The 19,404-nt window shown below is 32.9% G+C and overlaps 2 protein-coding genes and 1 long non-coding RNA gene across 4 annotated transcripts in view; 1 reads left to right on the forward strand and 2 right to left on the reverse strand.

Annotated features, from left to right (window-relative positions):
* LOC126724016 (receptor-like protein 13) overlaps positions 1-19,404 on the reverse strand; it is a 59,397-nt gene that overhangs the window by 17,805 nt on the left and 22,188 nt on the right. The window lies entirely within an intron of this gene.
* On the reverse strand, positions 517-19,164 carry LOC126724030 (receptor-like protein 56). 2 transcript variants are annotated; one of them, XM_050428126.1, is made up of 4 exons: positions 18,373-19,164; positions 17,673-17,819; positions 17,241-17,563; positions 517-924 (listed from the first exon to the last, which is right to left on the reverse strand). In XM_050428126.1, the coding sequence occupies exons 1-4, from the start codon at positions 18,458-18,460 to the stop codon at positions 844-846; spliced, it is 639 nt and encodes a 212-aa protein (XP_050284083.1). In that variant the 5' UTR covers positions 18,461-19,164; the 3' UTR covers positions 517-843. The 2 variants fall into 2 exon arrangements, with proteins under 2 accessions (XP_050284083.1, XP_050284082.1); XM_050428125.1 differs by lacking the exon at positions 517-924 and adding an exon at positions 15,270-16,093 and having other exon boundaries at positions 17,466-17,563; positions 18,373-19,162.
* LOC126724034 (uncharacterized) lies at positions 7,434-8,728 on the forward strand. The gene is made up of 3 exons (XR_007654576.1): positions 7,434-7,733; positions 8,275-8,327; positions 8,492-8,728. It is a non-coding gene; the product is annotated as an uncharacterized LOC126724034 (long non-coding RNA).

Consider the following 19,404-nt stretch of genomic DNA (forward strand, 5'->3'; position numbering starts at 1 on the left):
AATTTGACCTCCTAAATGATTCGCTTTCAAGAGGAGAATTCTCAATGATGAGAGGCTGCCAATCCAATTGGGAATGTTTCCAGTTAGATGGTTATCTCGAAGATTTAGTGTAAGTAGCTAGATTGGAGTTGTTTTGGAAAGAACTTGGAATTGGACCGCCCAAGCAATTTTTATTTAATTGAAAAAAAAAATGATATTTGAGGAATTGAAGCAAGATGGAACTGAGCCAAAAAGATTGTTGTCAGAAAGGTCAAGAAATGCAAGATCAACGAGTTTGCATAACTCAATTGGAATAGGACCTTCAAAATGATTTTTGGCCATAACAATATCTTCTAAATATGTCATGTTCCCTATCCATGTTGGAAGTGTGCCTAAGAAGTGATTGTTGTCCAAATGTAAATTTATTAGATTAGTCCAATTAGAATTGGTAGGAAATATTTGGCCACTGAAGCCATTGTTTGATAATATGAGTAATTCTAAATTGTAGCAACCCATTATGAAATGCATTGGTATGGCTCCTGAGAAATGATTCTTAGACAAGTCTAGACCCCGTAAGAAAACCAAATTCCCAAAAGAAGAAGGAATATTGCCTTCAAATTCATTTCTTGACATTTTTAAAGATTCTAAATTTGGAAAAATTAAACCGAGGTTTGTGGGAATTGGACCATGTAAGTAATTATTAGAAACATCTACGCTGAACATGTTGGGACGAATATCATATGGCACCATAAAAGGCCCCGTGAAAGAGTTATTATTTACAATAAAAACCTCCAATCTTGTATTGTTCTCTAACAACCAGTTAGGAAACTGCCCAGCAAACTTGTTGTGAGAGAGATTGATTACTCACAAATCATATTGGTAATGAAGAAATCTAGGAGGTGTGCTATTGTGAATGTTAAATGAACAAGTAGACAAACTGAGAACCTTTAATTGGAAGGTTGGAATCAAAGTAAGAGAGTCAGGTTCTAAAGCTAATATATTGTTATCACTTAATAGGATCTTAAGATTGGAGAGGTTGAAAAGGAAGGAGAATGTGGATGGGATGAAGAAATTGTTATTTGAGAAAGAAAGGTACTCAAGTGATGTCAAACTGGATAGTGGAGACTGAACAATGTTCCCATTGAAGTGATTGTTAGAGAGATCCAATATGTTGAGTGATGTCAAGTTCGCCATACATGAAGGTAGTCTCCCTTCAAAATGATTGTACCTGAGGTCTATTTCTTGGAGCTTCTTAAGTTCACACCAGCCTATATAATGTGATAATTAGTTATTAGGTTCTACTATTGTAATTATTCGAAGTAATATAATTGTGAAAAAAAAATAATAATAAAATAAAATAAAATAAAACCCTGCCTTGGTCAGGTAAGGTGCCATTCAGTCCACAATTCCTCACTGTCAATACGTTAAGAGAAGTCATAACTCCAATTTTATGAAGAAGACTTTTATCAATCAATGAAGCATCCAACTTCAACTACTCAAGGTTGTTTAGTTTGCTCAACTCTAAAACAAAAGCAGAAAGCTTAAATTAGTACTAACTGATATGGTAGAGCATAAATTAATACTAATTGCTCAAAATTATTAAGATACCACACAGAAGTGTTAAAGTAGCCAAGACCACTTCCATAACTAAGATTCATTGAAAGAAAGTAATTTTATTTTATCTAATAATAGTGTATAGACTATAGACTATCACGTAATGTGGCAGTCTCTAATAATAGTGTATAGACTATAGACTATCACGTAATGTGGCAGCCTATATACTTTCATATTTTAGAATTTAATTCAAATTATGAAATTAATTATCTTCAACTAGAGATGATGCTTTAATTTCCTTGAAGATCTTAGTCTTATTTTAAGAGTAGCGTTGTTAAAGCTTTTTTTTTCCCCCGTTTTTCTACATCATCTAAATCATATATTTTTGGTTGCTACAATTACTTCTGATTTAGGTAAATTCCTTTTTACACAAATCATATCCAAACCATTTTTTTATTTCAACTCTTCAATTTGTAAAATCTAGCTGATGTCCCACTTGATGTGCGCGTATGCTATAAATTTATTTTGAAATATTTGATAAGATATTATTTTTATGATAAATTTATAATAATAATTAAGTATTATAATATTTGACGAATGAACATCAATTATTTACAAGTCATTAGAAAAATAGGAAATGTATTTTTTTAGATTATTATAATTTAGAATATATATGAATCTATTGTAATATTGTTGTGAGGCTCCTAGGGGGTGGATTTTGTTTGCATTACTCTAGTCAATTGCAACACCATTGGAAAAACAATTTATTCGTGGGTTACTAATGTAGAAATATAGAACGAGTTTAAATTGCTAGCTCTGGGTAATGTAGAACAACCTTGAAGCTCCTATATGATTGTTGGTTTAGGCCAAGAAAGGTATGCTAAAAAAACCAATATTAAAATCTCTACTATGTAGTCTTTGTTTTTAACATTTTGAATACAAAATTTTAACAAGACGAAAATAAATTATGATACTTATGAAAGACAATACATTTAGTCCAATTGAATTTCAAGAAATTTGATTATCAACATTTAGAATAGGTTTTTTATAGAGCTTTTCTACTATTATGCCAGTGATGAAAGGAAAAACGCAAAACAACGCCACCTTGATGTTAATGGTATAACTTACCTTTAGTAGTAAACGATCCCTCCAAATTGTTATATGAGAGATCTAATGTCTTCAACGATGGGAAGGCAATTAATGACTCAGGAACTCGTGCACTAAAATAATTCCAACTCAAGTCTAGGAGTTGTAGCTTAGTTAAGATGTTTGAATCTACAGGGCAAAATAAAATATCTCAAAAACATCGACATGATAATTTCATTTGACATACCATACAAAAGAAGTATTTGATTTTAATCCATGAACATATATTTTTACAAACTATCATACCTCTTGTTGTCACAAAGGCATTGATCTCATTGCTTCTCAAGTACTAGAGATCCTCCAAGTTGCTAAATGCTTTAAATTCTATATGAAAAAAAAGTACATGAAAAGTCATGGAAGAAAAAAGGGACTTCAGTCACATAAATACTTTCATTTAAAATAGTTGAGGAAAAAAAAGGGTGAAATTTAGTTGCATAAATATCAATAAGCGTGAAACACTCTTCCAATAATATTCCTTTGCAAATTAATGAGAGTTTTACCTCTGATGTGGATTGATCCATTCAAATTGTTGGAACTCAAATCTAGTTCCTTGAGCGATGCAATACCACTTAAGGATTGCAGAATGCTGTGATTGAAATTATTACCATCCAAGTGAAGCACCTCCAGCTTGTTGAACAAAGAGAATCTTTCAAAACCTGCAATTTTTAAATTATTCAATTTGCATGTCTGTGACTTTATACTCCCACAAAACAGTACAAAATGAATCTTAACATGCAACTAATCTATGGTCTACATTTATTTTTAACGAAATGGTATAAATGAAAAAAAAAAAAAAAATTCAAACAATTTACTTTGGTCAAACAAATTATTTGGAGGATTTTACCCGAAAGGCTTACCTTGGATGGGGATTGATCCATTCAAATTGTTGTACCCCAAATATAGTTCCTTGAGGGAAGCAATTCCACCCAAGGATGAAAGAATGTTGTTATTGAAATTATTCCATTCAAAGTGTAGCACCTACAACTTGCTCAATGCAAAGAATCTTTCAAAACTTGTAATTTAGATGCTTCAATTTTCACATTTGCAATTATATATTCCCAAAAAAACAGTATAAAACGATTCCTAAAATATAGTTATTTTTTTCTCGACTATTTAAAAAAAAAAGAAAAAAAAAAGGATGTAATAGAAAAAATTTGAATATCAACAAATTAAATACTTCCTACTTTTCTTAGGATATAAACTAGGTACGTTCATTTGGGACCCATCCAAGAATGGAATTATCACTCAAATCGAGGTACTGGAGCTCTTTAAAGGGAAGAAACAGAGAGGCATTAAAGTACCATCCTCCCCCACTTTCTCCACTCCAATACGAAATCGTGCTATTAAGAGCAAGTTGGATTACATGGCCAGTAGTGATGTTGCACTTGACTCTTTCCCACTCACAGCAATCACTCTCTTTGTTGCCTGAGTCCCATGATGGAAAATAATATTCATCAACACTGTTGATGGTGGAAGCTTTGTATTGTAAGAGAGCAATCCTCTCTTGCTCCCAGCAACCAAAACACCCATTCATACCAAAATGAACCAAAAATAGCACCACTGGCCACCACCAAAAATGTCCCAACTCCATTAATTTTTGTTTTTCAAATTTCCTATGACAATAAGACTAATAGTTTTTGTCCAACTCTTAGTTATGATTCCAAAATGATCTTGAATTGAAATATATAGGTCTGCCAACAAGGGCTTGGCTCAGCTAGCATGGTTCGTTCACTCCGCCTAACCAGTTCAGGTTCGATTTCCGCTGCCAGTGAGCTCTTGTTGGTGGGCATCCTCAGTGGGGTTGACCCCTCACACGAGTCCCTCCCGTTGGAGCTCGACGCCCTGCCCAGAGGTATAATACAACCATAAGGGCCCCCATTTTAGTTTACCAAAAGAAAAGAAATATGTAGGTCCCAAATATGTACTGTTGTCAAACACTCCATTTCATTATTACGATCGTGGACGGCGTAAAGGGGCCCGAGGCCCGAGCCCCCTGACCTTATGGAAAGAAAATAATTGATACGTTTTTTGTCCAAAAAAAATATATTTATATTTGGGCCGTTGTTTGGGCTCATCTCCTTTAAAATTATTTTCCCAAACACCCTTATTTTTTAAAAAAATAATAATAATAAAATATTGCCGAAACACATGTAAATCCTTAGTCCAAACTCCAAAATACAATAAATTTTATTAAAAAATAATAATAAAAAGAGCTACGGACCGAAACAAAGAAAGTTAGAAACATAAAGATTTCTTTTCATTAAAAAAAAATAAAAAATAAAAAAATAAAGATTTCTTCTTCTCAATTTTTTGTTATGCGTCTTCTTTGTTTTTCTCGGTCTCAGAACATCTCCAAGAGCTTATCTAAATTTTTTACTGTTTAGACAATAAACAGTGATATTTAGTTTTTACTTACCTACTTTTTCAAATACACTTTCCAACAGATTCTCTATCATTTTCTCCATTTCATTTAAATATTATTTTTTTTATTCTTTCTTTAACAACTACACATCTTCCAACATTTTTTTATCCAATAGCTGATTATTATAATAGCTAAAAATGTTTGAAGTGTGAACAGTAAATGCTACAGTGTTCTCTACTTGTAGAGAAGCACTGTAGCAATTCTAATCTAAAAAATAGAAATAAAGAAACTGTTGGAATGAGTTTTTGAAGTATTTTCTTTCTGAAATTAGTTTTAAAGAAGTTATTGAAGATGCTCTCTTTAGCATTCGTATCTTTTATTTATTTATTTATGTTTTGTCTTTACAAGTGAAACTGAGCAGTGAGTACTGGGTATTGACTCTATCGACTAGTCAATACTGCATTTAGCATTTAGCATTTAGCATCTTTTATTTATTTATTTATGTTTTGGGTGTCTTTACAAGTGAAAATGAGCAGTGAGTACTGAGTATCGACTCTATTGACTAGTCAGTCAAGGGCAATAAATTGAAGCAAAGTGACAGGACTAAAGTTCCTTAAACAAAAAAAAAAAGTGACACGACTGAAAAGAAAAGCAAAACGTGTATAAGAAAAAAAATGAAAGCAAAAAGAGTAATGTTAGTGATGCATAAAATGATACAATTTGTGACATAATTCGTCTATGTGACGAGTTGTGAGTAATAGAGGTATGATGATGGTTCTATGTGGAGACACATTTCTACCACTTAAAACTCGTCACGTGAACAAGTTATGACACAAATTGTGTCATTTTATGTAATACCTCGTTACTCAAAGAAAAAAGATAAAAATTAGTAGTAATAATAATAATAATAATAATAATAATATATCCACTGTCAAAGAAACTGAGTCCAATGCAAAGAAATATGCCCAGGTATGTTGCATTTTATCTGAATTTACACGCAATTATTAACGAAAATCTGAAAGTAATCAATTGAATATCGTGCCAGGTATTTCTTTTTTTATTTTAGGTTTTTTTTTTTTTTAATTATTTATGTTTTTGTTTCTTTTTTTGGCTCTGGTGGTTGTATTGCTAAAATATCGTACTGTTGTCAAGCTATTCTTATCCGTGTAGAATAAATTCCTCTGCTACAAAGTCTAATGCATGATCTTATCAATTCAGGCCTTAAAATTTGTATATGGTTTGTTAGTATATAGTAGAGTAGGTATTTGGGAATGAAATGGATGGGCTTGCAGGCTTTTTATTTTATAATTACAGGTCTGTTTGCATCAAGTATCAAAAATCAGATTTCGTTTTTTAAGCTTTAAGAAGAAAAGAAAAATAATCGGTTTTATAGGATTTTTATATGCTAGTTTTTATAGGTGCTTGACTCTCCTCCTTTACCATTTGCAGGAGTAGATAATTATGAGACCACAAAGGTGAGTAGAAGTGGTGCGCAGATCCTGATGGAAATCAACCTGGTGATCTTTATATTGTCATTAAGGTCACCTGTTATGCTGTTTCTTAACACCTCCTCAGTCACCTGTTAGCAATTAATGGAAGAGGGGTTTAGGGTCTATAGGTTGATTATGGTTTTAAAAAAGATGGAATATTAATGTAAAGATAGCTGTTCTTAAAGATATATTTCAGGAATTTTCTGGCAGCAGAAAATTTTAGGTACTTTTTGATTTGTTTCTACAATTATTAGACATCTAAAATCCATTAGAGGAATGATAAAAATAATTGAATTACATTTGTAGAAACTTATCTGTTTCTGTATGGAATAAAAAAACCTCCTAATATTAGTAAGTTTCTTGAAAATTTTATTTACTTATTAGCCAATCCCAATAACCAAATTTGGTACCCTAGTCCCTTTTTGCAAGTTGACGATCAATATTTCTGATAGCTATAGTTGTATGTATCATTTGTCTCAAGTTACTTTTATTTTTGATCTATTTGATTTTTGATGTTCAGAGTCTACAATTCATCTTTCTATTTGATTTGCTTGTTTTTGGTTTTAAGTGTTTTGTGTTTATCATTGTGAGCATAGAGTACTTTTTTTTTTCTCTGTTAATAAAATCTTTATTACTTATAATTAAAAAAATAAAAATTAAATAAAAATTAAAACTTTTATCTTTGGTCTAGTTGTTTAATTTAGTGGGTTTATTGGATTGCAGGCAATTTTGGGGGGAACAATCTAGGTCCCAACTCTCACAGGAGACGTAGTCGTCAAGGTTTGTTTAATGTTTGTATATGATTGGTGCTTGTGCAATGGGAAAATTTCATTTGGAATTTTTCATTTGATTGCTTTGTTGAGGTTTCATTTGGAATTTACTCATACAACTCATGCGACTTGATTATTGGACTTGACCCCCAGATAGGATGGTGACTGGGTCAGTTAATAATGAGATCTGGTTTGTTTGTTGAGGTTCTTTCATGTCCACCCTTTGTTGGGACTATGAAAACCAAAGCCAAATAGCATCTCTCTATGCCTCCATGTCATTCCTATGGGGTTGGCCTTTAGCCTAAGATTACTGGCTTCTTGTAGAGGTTCTTTCTTGTTCTAGTTCCTATAGTATCATGGTTTAACTATTTTATGATGTTCAGGTTTGCTCTGGCGCCCAGCCTGGTCAAATGGTAGTTTTGAAGAAGAAAGGTTGGTGAATTAGACATGCTCATTATTTTCATTTATAGAAAATTTTGTGTGATAAATGATTCTATTTTGGTTTGCCGCTTGCATCCTTCTCTCTATTGAGAATAGTGTGTGACATAATTGGTCTTTTAACATTTTAGCCACTTTGTTCCTTGTATCAATAAACCCTCAGAATTTCAATTGAAGCAACTTCCTCAGCTTGTGTCAATGTGATCTTTTCTTATTGCCACAATTTATTCTTTTTCTTTTTATAAAGTAAGGAATCAACATGAAATTTTGACAGAAGGGTATCCTCTATGACTAAAGAGTCCATATGAGTCGCGTTAGTTATGCAATTTGTTGCTAATCATCATTTCAATGTGAGATTTAATGATTTTACCCTAGTTAAGCAAGTTATTAGGTGTAATATCATTAATTTTTATTACTTATATATAAAAATATATTGCTAATTTTTTTATTTTCTGTTAAGATTCTAAAAAACATTAGTAAAATTTTTTTTCTCAAAATTATGTGTATTCCCTCTGACTTCGTTGTTTTTGTTCAGGGATCCAGACGAGGAACTCTTATTCATTTGGTGATCAATATGTGCACTTCAATGTTAGCATTCCATCATAGGTTTCCTTGTCTTAGCCATTGTTTTTTCAGTGTTTTTCACCTTCCAAAACGTACTTTTATGATTCAGTTCAATCAAGTGTGTGGACTACAGAATGTGTTTGCAGCCTCTCATTTTCATAGTATATTAAAATTCTTGATTTGTGTAGGAATTTGACCCCAAGGCAAAGTGAATTGATTGAAGAGTTTGCCAAAGAAGAGCAAAGGGAATATGAAAAGTGTGCTACTGCTGGAGCATCTGCGTAAAAATGTAAACCAAAAAAGGCTTCATTTCTTTGCCAATTCATAGAAAGTCAAGCTTAGCAAAAAAGGATAAAGGCAACCGAAGGAAAAGCATCAATTATTGAAAGACCCACCCACTCTATAAGTTTTGTAGGAGTGACTCTGGGTCGTTTTTGTCCAAGTAATTTTTTTTTTTTTGGTGGGGGGGAGGTGTTGTTAAGGGTATGTAATTTTTTCCTTACAAATCACAATGGTAGGTATTATTTGAGGCGACTAAATTTGATCACTTGCATCCAAAGTATTGAAGTTGTTATTGTACATATTATTTATTGTTCTTTAATATTTTCCGTTGTCAAGAACATCAAGTCAATTTATTTGTGGGTTTTGTATTATGTTATGACTAATGTCACATGGAATAAATCTTAAAGTTGACTATATAGATGGTTAAATATGTAGTGAAGCTTTTAGAAAGTTAAACGTTATTCAATTGGTTTATTTTTTTGGCTCTGTCAGATCTGACGAGTGCTTGTTTTGCAATGGGATTGGATGTGACCCTATTCTAGTTTTGAACATTGTGAATTCATGAGCATGTTAGATGCAATTTGGTAGAGTTTACGGCAGCAAGATTTGACTCCAAACTTGTTTGGAGCTAATGGCTACAACACTCACAAAAAAAATTAACATAATTATATATTTTTGAAATTATAATTGTTAGATTGTATGTTTTTTATGTTCTTAAAACACATGCTAAATTTTATGTCAATCAAATGTTATTTTTTATTTGATCCAAGAATTTATTTTTTATACATAATCTTATATTTCAGAAAACTTGAAATTTAAACATTTGTTGATAATATAGCTATTGATCTTTGATTTTTTGGAAATTTTGTAAGTATAAAAGATATGAGAAGAAAATGTAATCGAATGTGGGATTTGTCAAAGACTCTAAATTCACATTTAATAAAAAGATGTTAAGAGGAATTGTAGCCATTTGATTGAAGCCAAACTTTGTCAAGTAAAAAGAGTTAACAAATTTTTTTTAAAGAATTTGCAAGATTTAAGATTTGTTTGCCATTACCTATCACTTCGTACCTAGTCTCCTAGCCCCTTGGGGGAAGGTACATTTCTCTGTCTTTGCACAACTCACTTATTCAATTAAAGCAAAAAAAAAAAAAAACATTCTTAGTCCATTAAAATTATACAGCAAATACAAATTTTGCACAACATAGTATTAAAATTCAATCTTCGGATTCAAAATCCAACAATAAGAGACACACATACATGTAATCATTAAAATGCAAGGCAATGCACTCTAAAAATTGAACAACTTACAATAATGAACCACAACAAAACATTAGCTATGCAAGTCTGAAATTGAACAACATACGGTAAAGAACCACAACAAAACAGCGGTAAGTATCAATACACACTTCAATGAGGTTAAACCACACCCTACGTCAGTATGGTTTTAAGTACAGAACTGCAGCCATTTCCAACAAGACTGTTATGTAAGCCACCACAAAGCTTATGTAGAAGATACCCATGTCCATGAAACTATCACCTTCTTCCCCCTCAATATCCACTGGCACTGTAGATGATCGTCTTATTTTGGTGAAACAATTATGTAATGGAGGCCCACACAGGAGAGGGTTCCACTCATAACTGCTTTCATCAAAAGTAATGAACTGATTTTTTTTTATTGTGCGTTATACCTGATAAGTTGTTGTGTGCCACACTAAAGACCGCTAGAGAGGTCATTTCAGTCAATTGAGGTGGAATTTTACCATTCAAATCATTGTAGGAAAGATCCAAACTTTCTATCTCCTTTAGATTTGAGAATGTTATAGGGATTAGTCCAAATAGATTGTTGTGTGACAAGTTCAATACATGAATGTTGCTGCTTATCCTACCTAGTTCCGGTGGGATTTTACTGGCTAGGTTGTTGCACGAGAGGTCAGTTCCATACATGTAGTCGAGGATGTCACCCTTGTAAGAGTAAGTTCTACTTTTTATGGCGAACTCTACTTCTACGTCAACATTCACAACATCATTGAACATAAATAAAAAATTATTTGGATCTTCGATATTTACTGACTTTGTGTACCAACGAAATGAAAAACTATTGGAACTAGACATCTCTATATATGAATCTCTTGAAAAAGGTATTTGGGTGGATGCATTAAAAGTAATGTTACTCAAGCAGTAAGGTATCATACTTGAAAATTTATTGTAGGAAAGATCCAAAATGTTTGAGATCTGCAAAAGGCATCATTGAATTGGAATTTGACCTCCTAAATAATTCGCTTTCAAGAGGAGAATTCTCAATGTTGAGAGGCTTCCAATCCAATTGGGAATGTCACCAGTTAGATGGCTATCTCGAAGATTTAGTACAAGTAGATTGGAGTTATTTTGGAAAGCACTTGGAATTGGACTGCTCAAGAAATTTTTATTTAATTGGAAAAAGGTGATACTTGAGGAATTGAAGCAGATGGAACATAGCCAAACAAATTATTGTCAAAAAGGTCAAGAAATCTAAGATCAAGGAGTTTGCATAACTCAATTGGAATGGGACCTTCAAAATGATTTTTGGCCATAACAATATGTTCTAAAGATGATATGTTCCCCATCCACATTGGAAGCACGCCTGAGAAGTGATTGTTGTCCAAACACCTTAGATTAGTCAAATTAAGATTGGTAGGAAATATTTGTCCACTGAAGTTGTTGTTTGATAATGTGAGAAGTTCTAACTGTTAGCAACCCATAATGAAGTGTATTGATAATGTTCCTGAGAAATTATTCCCAGACAAGGCTAGGCGCTGTAGGAAAACCAAATTCCCAAAAGAAGAAGAATACTACTTTAAAATTCATTTTTCAAAATTTTTAAATAATTTAAATTTTTCAAAATTAGACTAACGTTTGTGGGAATTGGACCTTGTAAGTAATTATCTGAAATTTCCATTGTTAAAATGTTGGGACGAATATCATGCGGCACTATGAGAGGCCCCGTAAAAGAGTTATTGTTTAAAATAGAAACCTAGGCCTCCAATATTGTATTGTTCACTAACAACCAATTACTCAATTAGGGAACTGCCCGACCAACTTACTATGAGAGAGATTAATTAGTCCCAAATCATATTGGTAAGAAGAAATTTGGGAGGTGTGTTATTGAGAATGTTAAATGAACAATTAGACAAATTGAAAACCTTTAATTGGAAGGTTGGAATCCAAGTAAGAGAGTCGAGTTCCCGAGCTAATATATTGTTATCACTTAATTGGATCTTAAGGTTTGAGAGGTTGAAAAGGAAGGAAAATGTGGATGGGATCAAGAAGTTGTTATTTGAGAAAGAAAGGTACTCAAGTTGTAAAGTTGTGATTTACAACTATGTTTTATGTTGGCTTTATTCCATGAAAAAAAGTGTTGTAATTGCTTTAATTTTGTTCCTTGTATTTTGTGGAATTTTATTGTATTGGATTTTGTATTAAGTTGGAGAAGAATCGAGCATGTATTGGATGAACAAGTGGATTTCGTGAGTGTCTCGCAAGAAGCTTACCTGCAAAAGAGCCACGTGAGAAGCATATGCTGGAAGCTGAAGAGTCGTGCCGGGCTGTCAGTTTTGTGAGTGTCTCACGAGAAGGGCCAACCCGCGAGATACCCGCAAAACTCTATACCTGGAGGATTTTAAGTGTAACTTTCTTACCCTTCATCTATACTATATATACCCTCGTTACCCACAAAAGTATGAGAGATCATTCAGAGAGAAAAACCCTAGATAGGTTTTCTACATCACAACACACCCATCTTTTAGAGAGAGAGCTACTCATCCTTAGTGAGAAATCATTCTAGCCTCTTCTCCTTCCCTCTCCCATTATTATATCTTAAGAGGAGATTTGTACCCAAACACAACTCACACCTATTCAGAGTGTAAAGAGTGTTTTGGAACTTGGGAAGCTTTAGGAATTTGCCAAAAGAAGCCGGTGAGGCTTGGCGGATGCAATCGGGCGTATTGCGAGATCCGGAAAGTTAGAGAAGACATGTCTCCGAGAAGTCCATTGGTAGTAGGAGCTTGGAGGGCTCAAGTACATTGCACAGACTAGGCTTGGAGGGTTTTTTGTTATTCGTGTACTCCAACTTTATTCTCTAGTGGATCGATTTCGACTTGAAGAGTCGCGGAGAGGTTTTTCACTGAGTTCTTCAGTTTTCTCTTTGATAACACATCTTGGTGTTATCTAGTCTGTGCATCTCTCTTCCCTTACTCTTGTGCTTTACTTTTATCGTTTATTGTTCATGTGTATGCACTAGAGTGGTATCAGTTCATTGCGCACATTTACTCTTATTTCGCACTTTGATTAAGTAAGAGTAAAAGCAATCTAGCCGTAATTTTCAATTGGGGGTCTAAACAAACTCTTGTGTTTTAGCAAAAATCCGAGCTTTCACAAGTGATGTCAAGTTTGCCATATAAGAAGGAAGTCTCCCTTCCAAATTATTGTTGAGATCTAACTCTTGGAGTTTCTTAAGTTCACACTAGCCTATAAATTAGTTATTAGGTTCTACTGTTGTAATTATAATTTTTTTAAAGAAGCTAGCAAAAATATTGTAAAAAAAAAAAAAAAAAAAAAAAAAAAAAAAAAAGCCTACCTCGGGCAGTTAAGGTGCCCTTCAGTCCACAACCGCTCATTGACTATATATTAAGAGAAATCAAAAATATAATTTTATGAAGAAAGCTTTTATCAATCGATGAACCATCCAAATACAACTGCTCGAAGTTGTTTAGTTTACCTAACTCTAAAACAAAAATAAAATTTTTAGAGGTATGTAAATTAACAAAAAGTGATCAATATGGTAGAACATGAAGTAGTAATTGCAAAACATATTTCTCTCATTTTTGTTTGGTTGGGAGTAGAAAAGTGGTAGGATGAAGAAAATGAGTTCGACTAAATTTACTCACATACTCTTATTAAAGAATGATGCTCAATTAAAATAAAATAAAATATAAAAAAAGTGACAAATAACCATACAAAAAAGAGCAATCATCCAAATTTATTATAAAAAAAAAAATCATAAAAAAAATCATTATCTAGTTGAAAAAAGGCCCTGAAAAATCAAAAGAAAAAAAAAAAAGAAAGAAAGAGATAAATGATTCTATTTTGGCATGCCACTTGCATCTTGCTCTCTATCGAGAATTGTGTGTGACATAATTGGTCCTTGTACATTTTAGCCACTTTGTTCCTTGTGTCAATGTGGTTTTTTCTTACTGCCATGATTTATTCTTTTTTTTATTTTAAAGTAAGGAATCAACAAGAAAATTTGACAGAAGAGTATCCTCTATGACAAACGTTAAGAGTCCACTTGAGTCACATAAAATATGCAATTTGTTGCTGATCATCATTTCAATGTAGGATTTGATGATTTTACCTTAGTTAAGCAACTTATTAAATGTAATATCATTAATTTTATTTGTCTGTTAATTAAGATTCTAAATATCTTTAGTGTAAAAACTTTTTTTTTTTTTTAATATTGAAATTGTGTGTGTTTTCCCTCTGAATTCATTGTTTTTATGCGGGGATCAAGACGAGGAACTCTTACTCATTTGGTGATCAATATTTGCACTTCAATGTCAGCATTCCATCGTAGGTTTCCTTGTTCTTAGCCATTGTTGTTGCAGGATTTTTCACCCTCCAGAATGCATTTTTATGGTTCAGTTCAATCTAGTGTGTGGACTATATATGGGAAAAAAGTGTCATATTACTGTAATCTATAGCATCATATGGGAATGTGTTTGCAGCCTATCATTTTTATTGTAGAACTAAATGCTTGATTTGTGCATGAATTTGAACCCAAGGCAACGTGAATTGATTGAAGAGTTTGCCAAAGAAGAGCAAGGAGAATATGATAAGTGTTCTACTCCTGGACCATCAGGGTAAAATGTAGACCAATTGGTGTCATTTGTTTGCTAATTCTTAGCAAAAAAGGATAAAGGTAACTGAAGAAGAGCATCAATTGTTGAAAGACCCACCTACCCCCTAAGTTTTGTAGGTGACTAGGTCGTTTTTGTCCTTTTCTTTTTTTTTTTGGTAGGGGTGTGTAATTTTTTTCTTACAAATCACAATGGTAGTTTTATTTAAGGCGAGAACATTTGATCACTTGCATCTAAAGTATCTAAATTGTTATTGTACATATTATTTATTGTTCTTTAATATTTTTCACTATCGAGAACGTCAAGTCAGTTTATTTGTCATTTTTATATTATGTTATGAATAATGTCACGTACATGGATATTTAGATGTCACTTGGAATAAATCTTTTGAATATAAAGATGGTTCAATATTTACTGAAGCATTTAGAAAGTTAAACATTATTTAATTGGTTTTCTTTGGAGCTGTCAGATCAAACAAGTGCTTGTGTATAGGATTGGATGTCCCTATATTCTGGTTTTGAACATTGTGAATTCAAGAGTATGTTTTATGTGATTTTGCAGAGTTCATGGTGAGTAGAAAATGAGTTAGACAATATTTTGAAATAATGTGCAAGATTTAATTAAGATTTTCTTGACGTTACATGGCACTTCATGGCTAGACTCCTAGCCCTTTGGGGGTAGTTGTATTTCTGTCTTTGCATAACTCTCATATTAAATTAAAGCAACAATGCAAAAATACAATCTTAGTCCTTTAAAATTACATAGCAAATACAGATTTTACACAACATAGTATTAAAATTCAATCTTTAGATTCAAAATCCAACAGAAGAGACACACATACATGTAATCATTAAAATGCAAGGCTATGCAAGTCTGAAATTAAACAACTTACGGTAATAAACCACAACAAAATAGTAGCAATACAAGGCTATGCAAAGCTGAAATTGAACAACCTATGGTAATGAACCACAAAAAAGTAGTAGCAAGTGTCAATGCACACTTCAATGAAGTTAAACCACGCCCTACGCCAGTATGGATTTATGTAGAGAACTACAACAATTCCCAACAGGATAGTTATGTAAGCCACCACAAAGCTTATGTAGAAGACACTCATGTCAATGAAACTACCACCTTCCCCCTCAATATCCACTGATATTGTAGACAATGGCCTCATTTTGGTGCAACTATTATGTAATGGAGGCCCACACAGGAGAGGGTTCCCCTCATAACTGCTTTCATCAAAAGTAATGAATTGATTTTTTCTGTCAGGTATTGTTCCTGATAAGTTGTTGTGAGCCACAATGAAGACTGCTAGAGAGGTCATTTCGGTCAACTGAGGTGGAATTTTGCCATTCAGATTATTGTAGGAAAGATCCAGACTTTCTATTTGCTTTAGATTTGAGAATGTTACTGGGATTGGTTCGGATAGATTGTTGTGTGACAAGTTCAATGCACGAATGTTGCTGCTCGTCCTACCGAGTTCCAGTGGGATTTTACCTGCTAGGTTGTTGCACGAGAGGTCAATTCCAAACATGTACTCAAGGATGTCACCCGTGTAGGAGTAAGTTCTAGTTTTTGTTGTGAACTCTACTTCTTCTTCAACATTCTCAAATCCTTCAAGTATAGATATAGATGAAGTAGTCAAATCTTTGATAATATTTGACTTTGTGTTCAAATACGATGACAAACTCATTCCTTCATCTAAAGATGAACTTCTTAACGAAGGTTTATGAGCAGATGCGTTAAAAGTAAAGTTACTCAAGCAATGAGGAATTAGACCTGAAAATTTATTGTAGGAAAGATCCAAAATGTTTAAGTTCTGCAAAAGGCATACTTGAATTGGAATTTGACCTCCTAAATGATTTGCTTTCAAGAGGAGAATTTTCAATGATGAGAGGCTGCCAATCCAATCGGGAATGTTTCCAGTTAGATGGTTATCTCGAAGATTCAGTACACGTAAATAGGAGTTGTTTTGCAAAGAACTTGGAATTGGACCGCTCAAGCAATTTTTATTTAATTGAAAAAAACTGATAATTGAGGAATTGAAGCAAGATGGAATAGAGCCAAAAAGATTGTTGTCAGAAAGGTCAAGAAATCTAAGACGAATGAGTTTACATAGTTCAATTGGAATAGGACCTTCAAAATGATTTTTGGCTATAAAAATACCTTCTAAAGATGTCACGTTCCCTATCCATGTTGGAAGCGTGCCTGAGAAGTGATTGTTGTCCAAATGTAAATCTTCTAGATTAGTCCAATTAGAATTGGTAGGAAATATTTGGCCACTGAAGTTATTGTTTGATAATATGAGTGAGACTAAATTGTGGCAACCCATTATGAAATGCATCGGTCTGGTTCCTGAGAAATGATTCTCAGACAAGTCTAGACTTCCTAAGAAAGCCAAATTCCCAAAAGAAGAAGGAATATTGCCTTCAAATTCATTTCTTGACATTTTTAAAGATTCTAAATTTGGAAAAATTAAACCAAGGTTTGTGGGAATTGGACCACGTAAGTAATTATCAGAAATATCTATGCTCCACATGTTGGGACGAATATTGTATGGCACCATAAAAGGCCCCGTGAAAGAGTTATTATTTACAATAAAAACCTCCAATCTTGTATTGTTCTCTAACAACCAGTTAGGAAATTGCCCAACAAACTTGTTGTGAGAGAGATGAATTACTCGCAAATCATATTGGTAATGAAGAAATCTGGGAGGTGTCCTATTGGGAATGTTAATTGAGCAATTTGACAAACTGAGAACCTTTAATTGGAAGGTTGGAATCAAAGTAAGAGAGTCAGGTTCCAAAGCTAATATATTGTTATCACTTAATAGGATCTTAAGATTTGAGAGGTTGAAAAGGAAGGAAAATGTGGATGGGATCGAAAAGTTGTTATCAGAGAAAGAAAGGTACTCAAGTGATGTCAAACTTGATAGTGGAGACTGGACAATGTTCCCATTGAAGTGATTGTTACAGAGATCCAATACCCGGAGTGATGTCAAGTTTGCCATACATGAAGGTAGTCTCCCTTCAAAATTATTGTTGCTGAGGTCTATCTCTTGGAGCTTCTTAAGTTCACACCAGCCTGTATAATGTGATAATTAGTTATTAGGTTCTACTATTGTAATTATTCGAAGCAATATCATTGTGAAAAAAAAAAAAAAAAAAAAAAAAAAAAAAAAAAAAAACCCTACCTCGACTAGGTAGGGTGCCATTCAGTCCACAGTTGCTCACTGCCAATACATTAAGAGAAGTCATAACTCCAATTTTATGAAGAAGACTTCTATCAATTGATGAACCATCCAACATCAACTGTTCAAGGTTGTTTAGTTTGCTCAACTCTAAAACAAAAGTAAAAAGCTTAAATTAGTACTAATTGATATGGTAGAGCATAAATTAGTACTAATTGCTGAAAATTATTAAGATACCACACAGAAGTGTTAAAGTAGCCAAGACCACTTTCATAACTAAGATTCTTTGAAAGAAAGTAATTTTATTTTATCTAATAATAGTGTATAGAGTATAGACTACCATGTAATGTGGCAGTCTATATACTTTCATATTTTAGAATTTAATTCAAATTGTGAAATTAATTTATTTCAACTAGAGATGATGCTTTTTTTTGAAGATCTCAGTCTTATTTTAAAAGCTATGTTGTTAAACCTTTTTTTTCCCCTTTTTCTATAACATCTAAATCATTTTTTTTTTTTTTTATTGATGCTACAATTACCAGCTCAAATAGAATTTCGGTCAATTTTGGGGTGTTCCTTGCGTTTTGGTCCGTTTCAGATAATTTCGGTCGAAATATGAATTTCGCCCGGTATGAGTTTTGGATTTTATTTCCCTTCTTGAAGCTAAAATATGTTGTTTTCTCGCTGAAACTCGGAACCATACTATTTCTCATTTTCTCCTTTAGCTTGATCTTTGAGCCACTGCCCTTCTCCGCCATTAGCATTTGCTTTCCTAGAGATTGGAGCCACATGTATTGCTTGCATTTGTTAGAGTAGTTACCTTGCCTTTAAGTATGTGTATTCTTGACCTTGTGTTTCTTGAGCTCCTGCCAATGCTTCCTTGGTGGAGGATGAAATTTGTTTGTGAAGAGACGGAGAAAGGAGATCTGATGAGGAAGAAACTAGGGAGATGAAGTGAAGAATGGTAAAGCACCTGTTGAGTAGTAGAGCCTAGAGGGAGTAAGGAAACTTCTAGGACACTTCCCACCAATTAAAAAAAAAAAAATCCTAGACTCTCCTTTATTTACCAGAATTCCATAAAGTAAGAAGTTAAAAATTTTCCCTTAATGTTTTTAATCCACTTCTGACTTCACTACATATTATTATTATTATTATTATTATTATTTTACTTTTAAGGTAAAAGAGTAGGCATATATTATTAATTTTTACGGGTATAGTAATCTCAAAACGGTAAACCGAAATAGATTGATACCAAAACATTTCATTTCAATTGACAAACTGAAATGAGCACCAAAACAATATTCATAAAATTGGTTTGCACTAAGCTACTTATTGTTCATTCGACCATATAATAATAGAGGAAGGGAGTGGCAATGGTGGGTTTGGAGGGTAAAATGGAGATTGCACTTGAATAGTGAGGGTAAAAACATAAATTTGCCAATCTCAGGAGATGTGGACATCCTAACTTGCAACAAATAAAATTTATACTTGGAAAAAAAAAATTATATACATAATTATTTTTAAATTAATATGTTTTGTCTCTCCTAAAAAATATATATTGTATACCTTGACTTGTTAATTCCAAGAATTTGTGTTCAACAAAAATAGTCTTGACCCCACAATCATAATTCATAGCCACTTAAAGAAAGAAAGAAAGAAAAAAAAAAAAAAAAAACCCCAAATAATAGCAAAAATAGCCCAAACAACAAAAAATGAACAAAATATTAAGCAAAAA

The sequence above is a fragment of the Quercus robur genome, chromosome 4, assembly GCF_932294415.1.
Source record: "Quercus robur chromosome 4, dhQueRobu3.1, whole genome shotgun sequence".
NCBI lineage: Eukaryota > Viridiplantae > Streptophyta > Magnoliopsida > Fagales > Fagaceae > Quercus > Quercus robur.

What these genes read in the sequence shown, in the direction of transcription:
- LOC126724030 (XM_050428125.1), bottom strand. Translation starts at nt 17,493, where the DNA reads ATGTATGGCAAACTTGACATCACTCCGG. An exon ending in CAAACTTGACATCACTCCGG is followed by an intron (nt 16,094 to 17,465) that starts GTATTGGATCTC and finishes CTATACTTGAAG; the next exon opens with GATTTGAGAATGTTGAAGAA.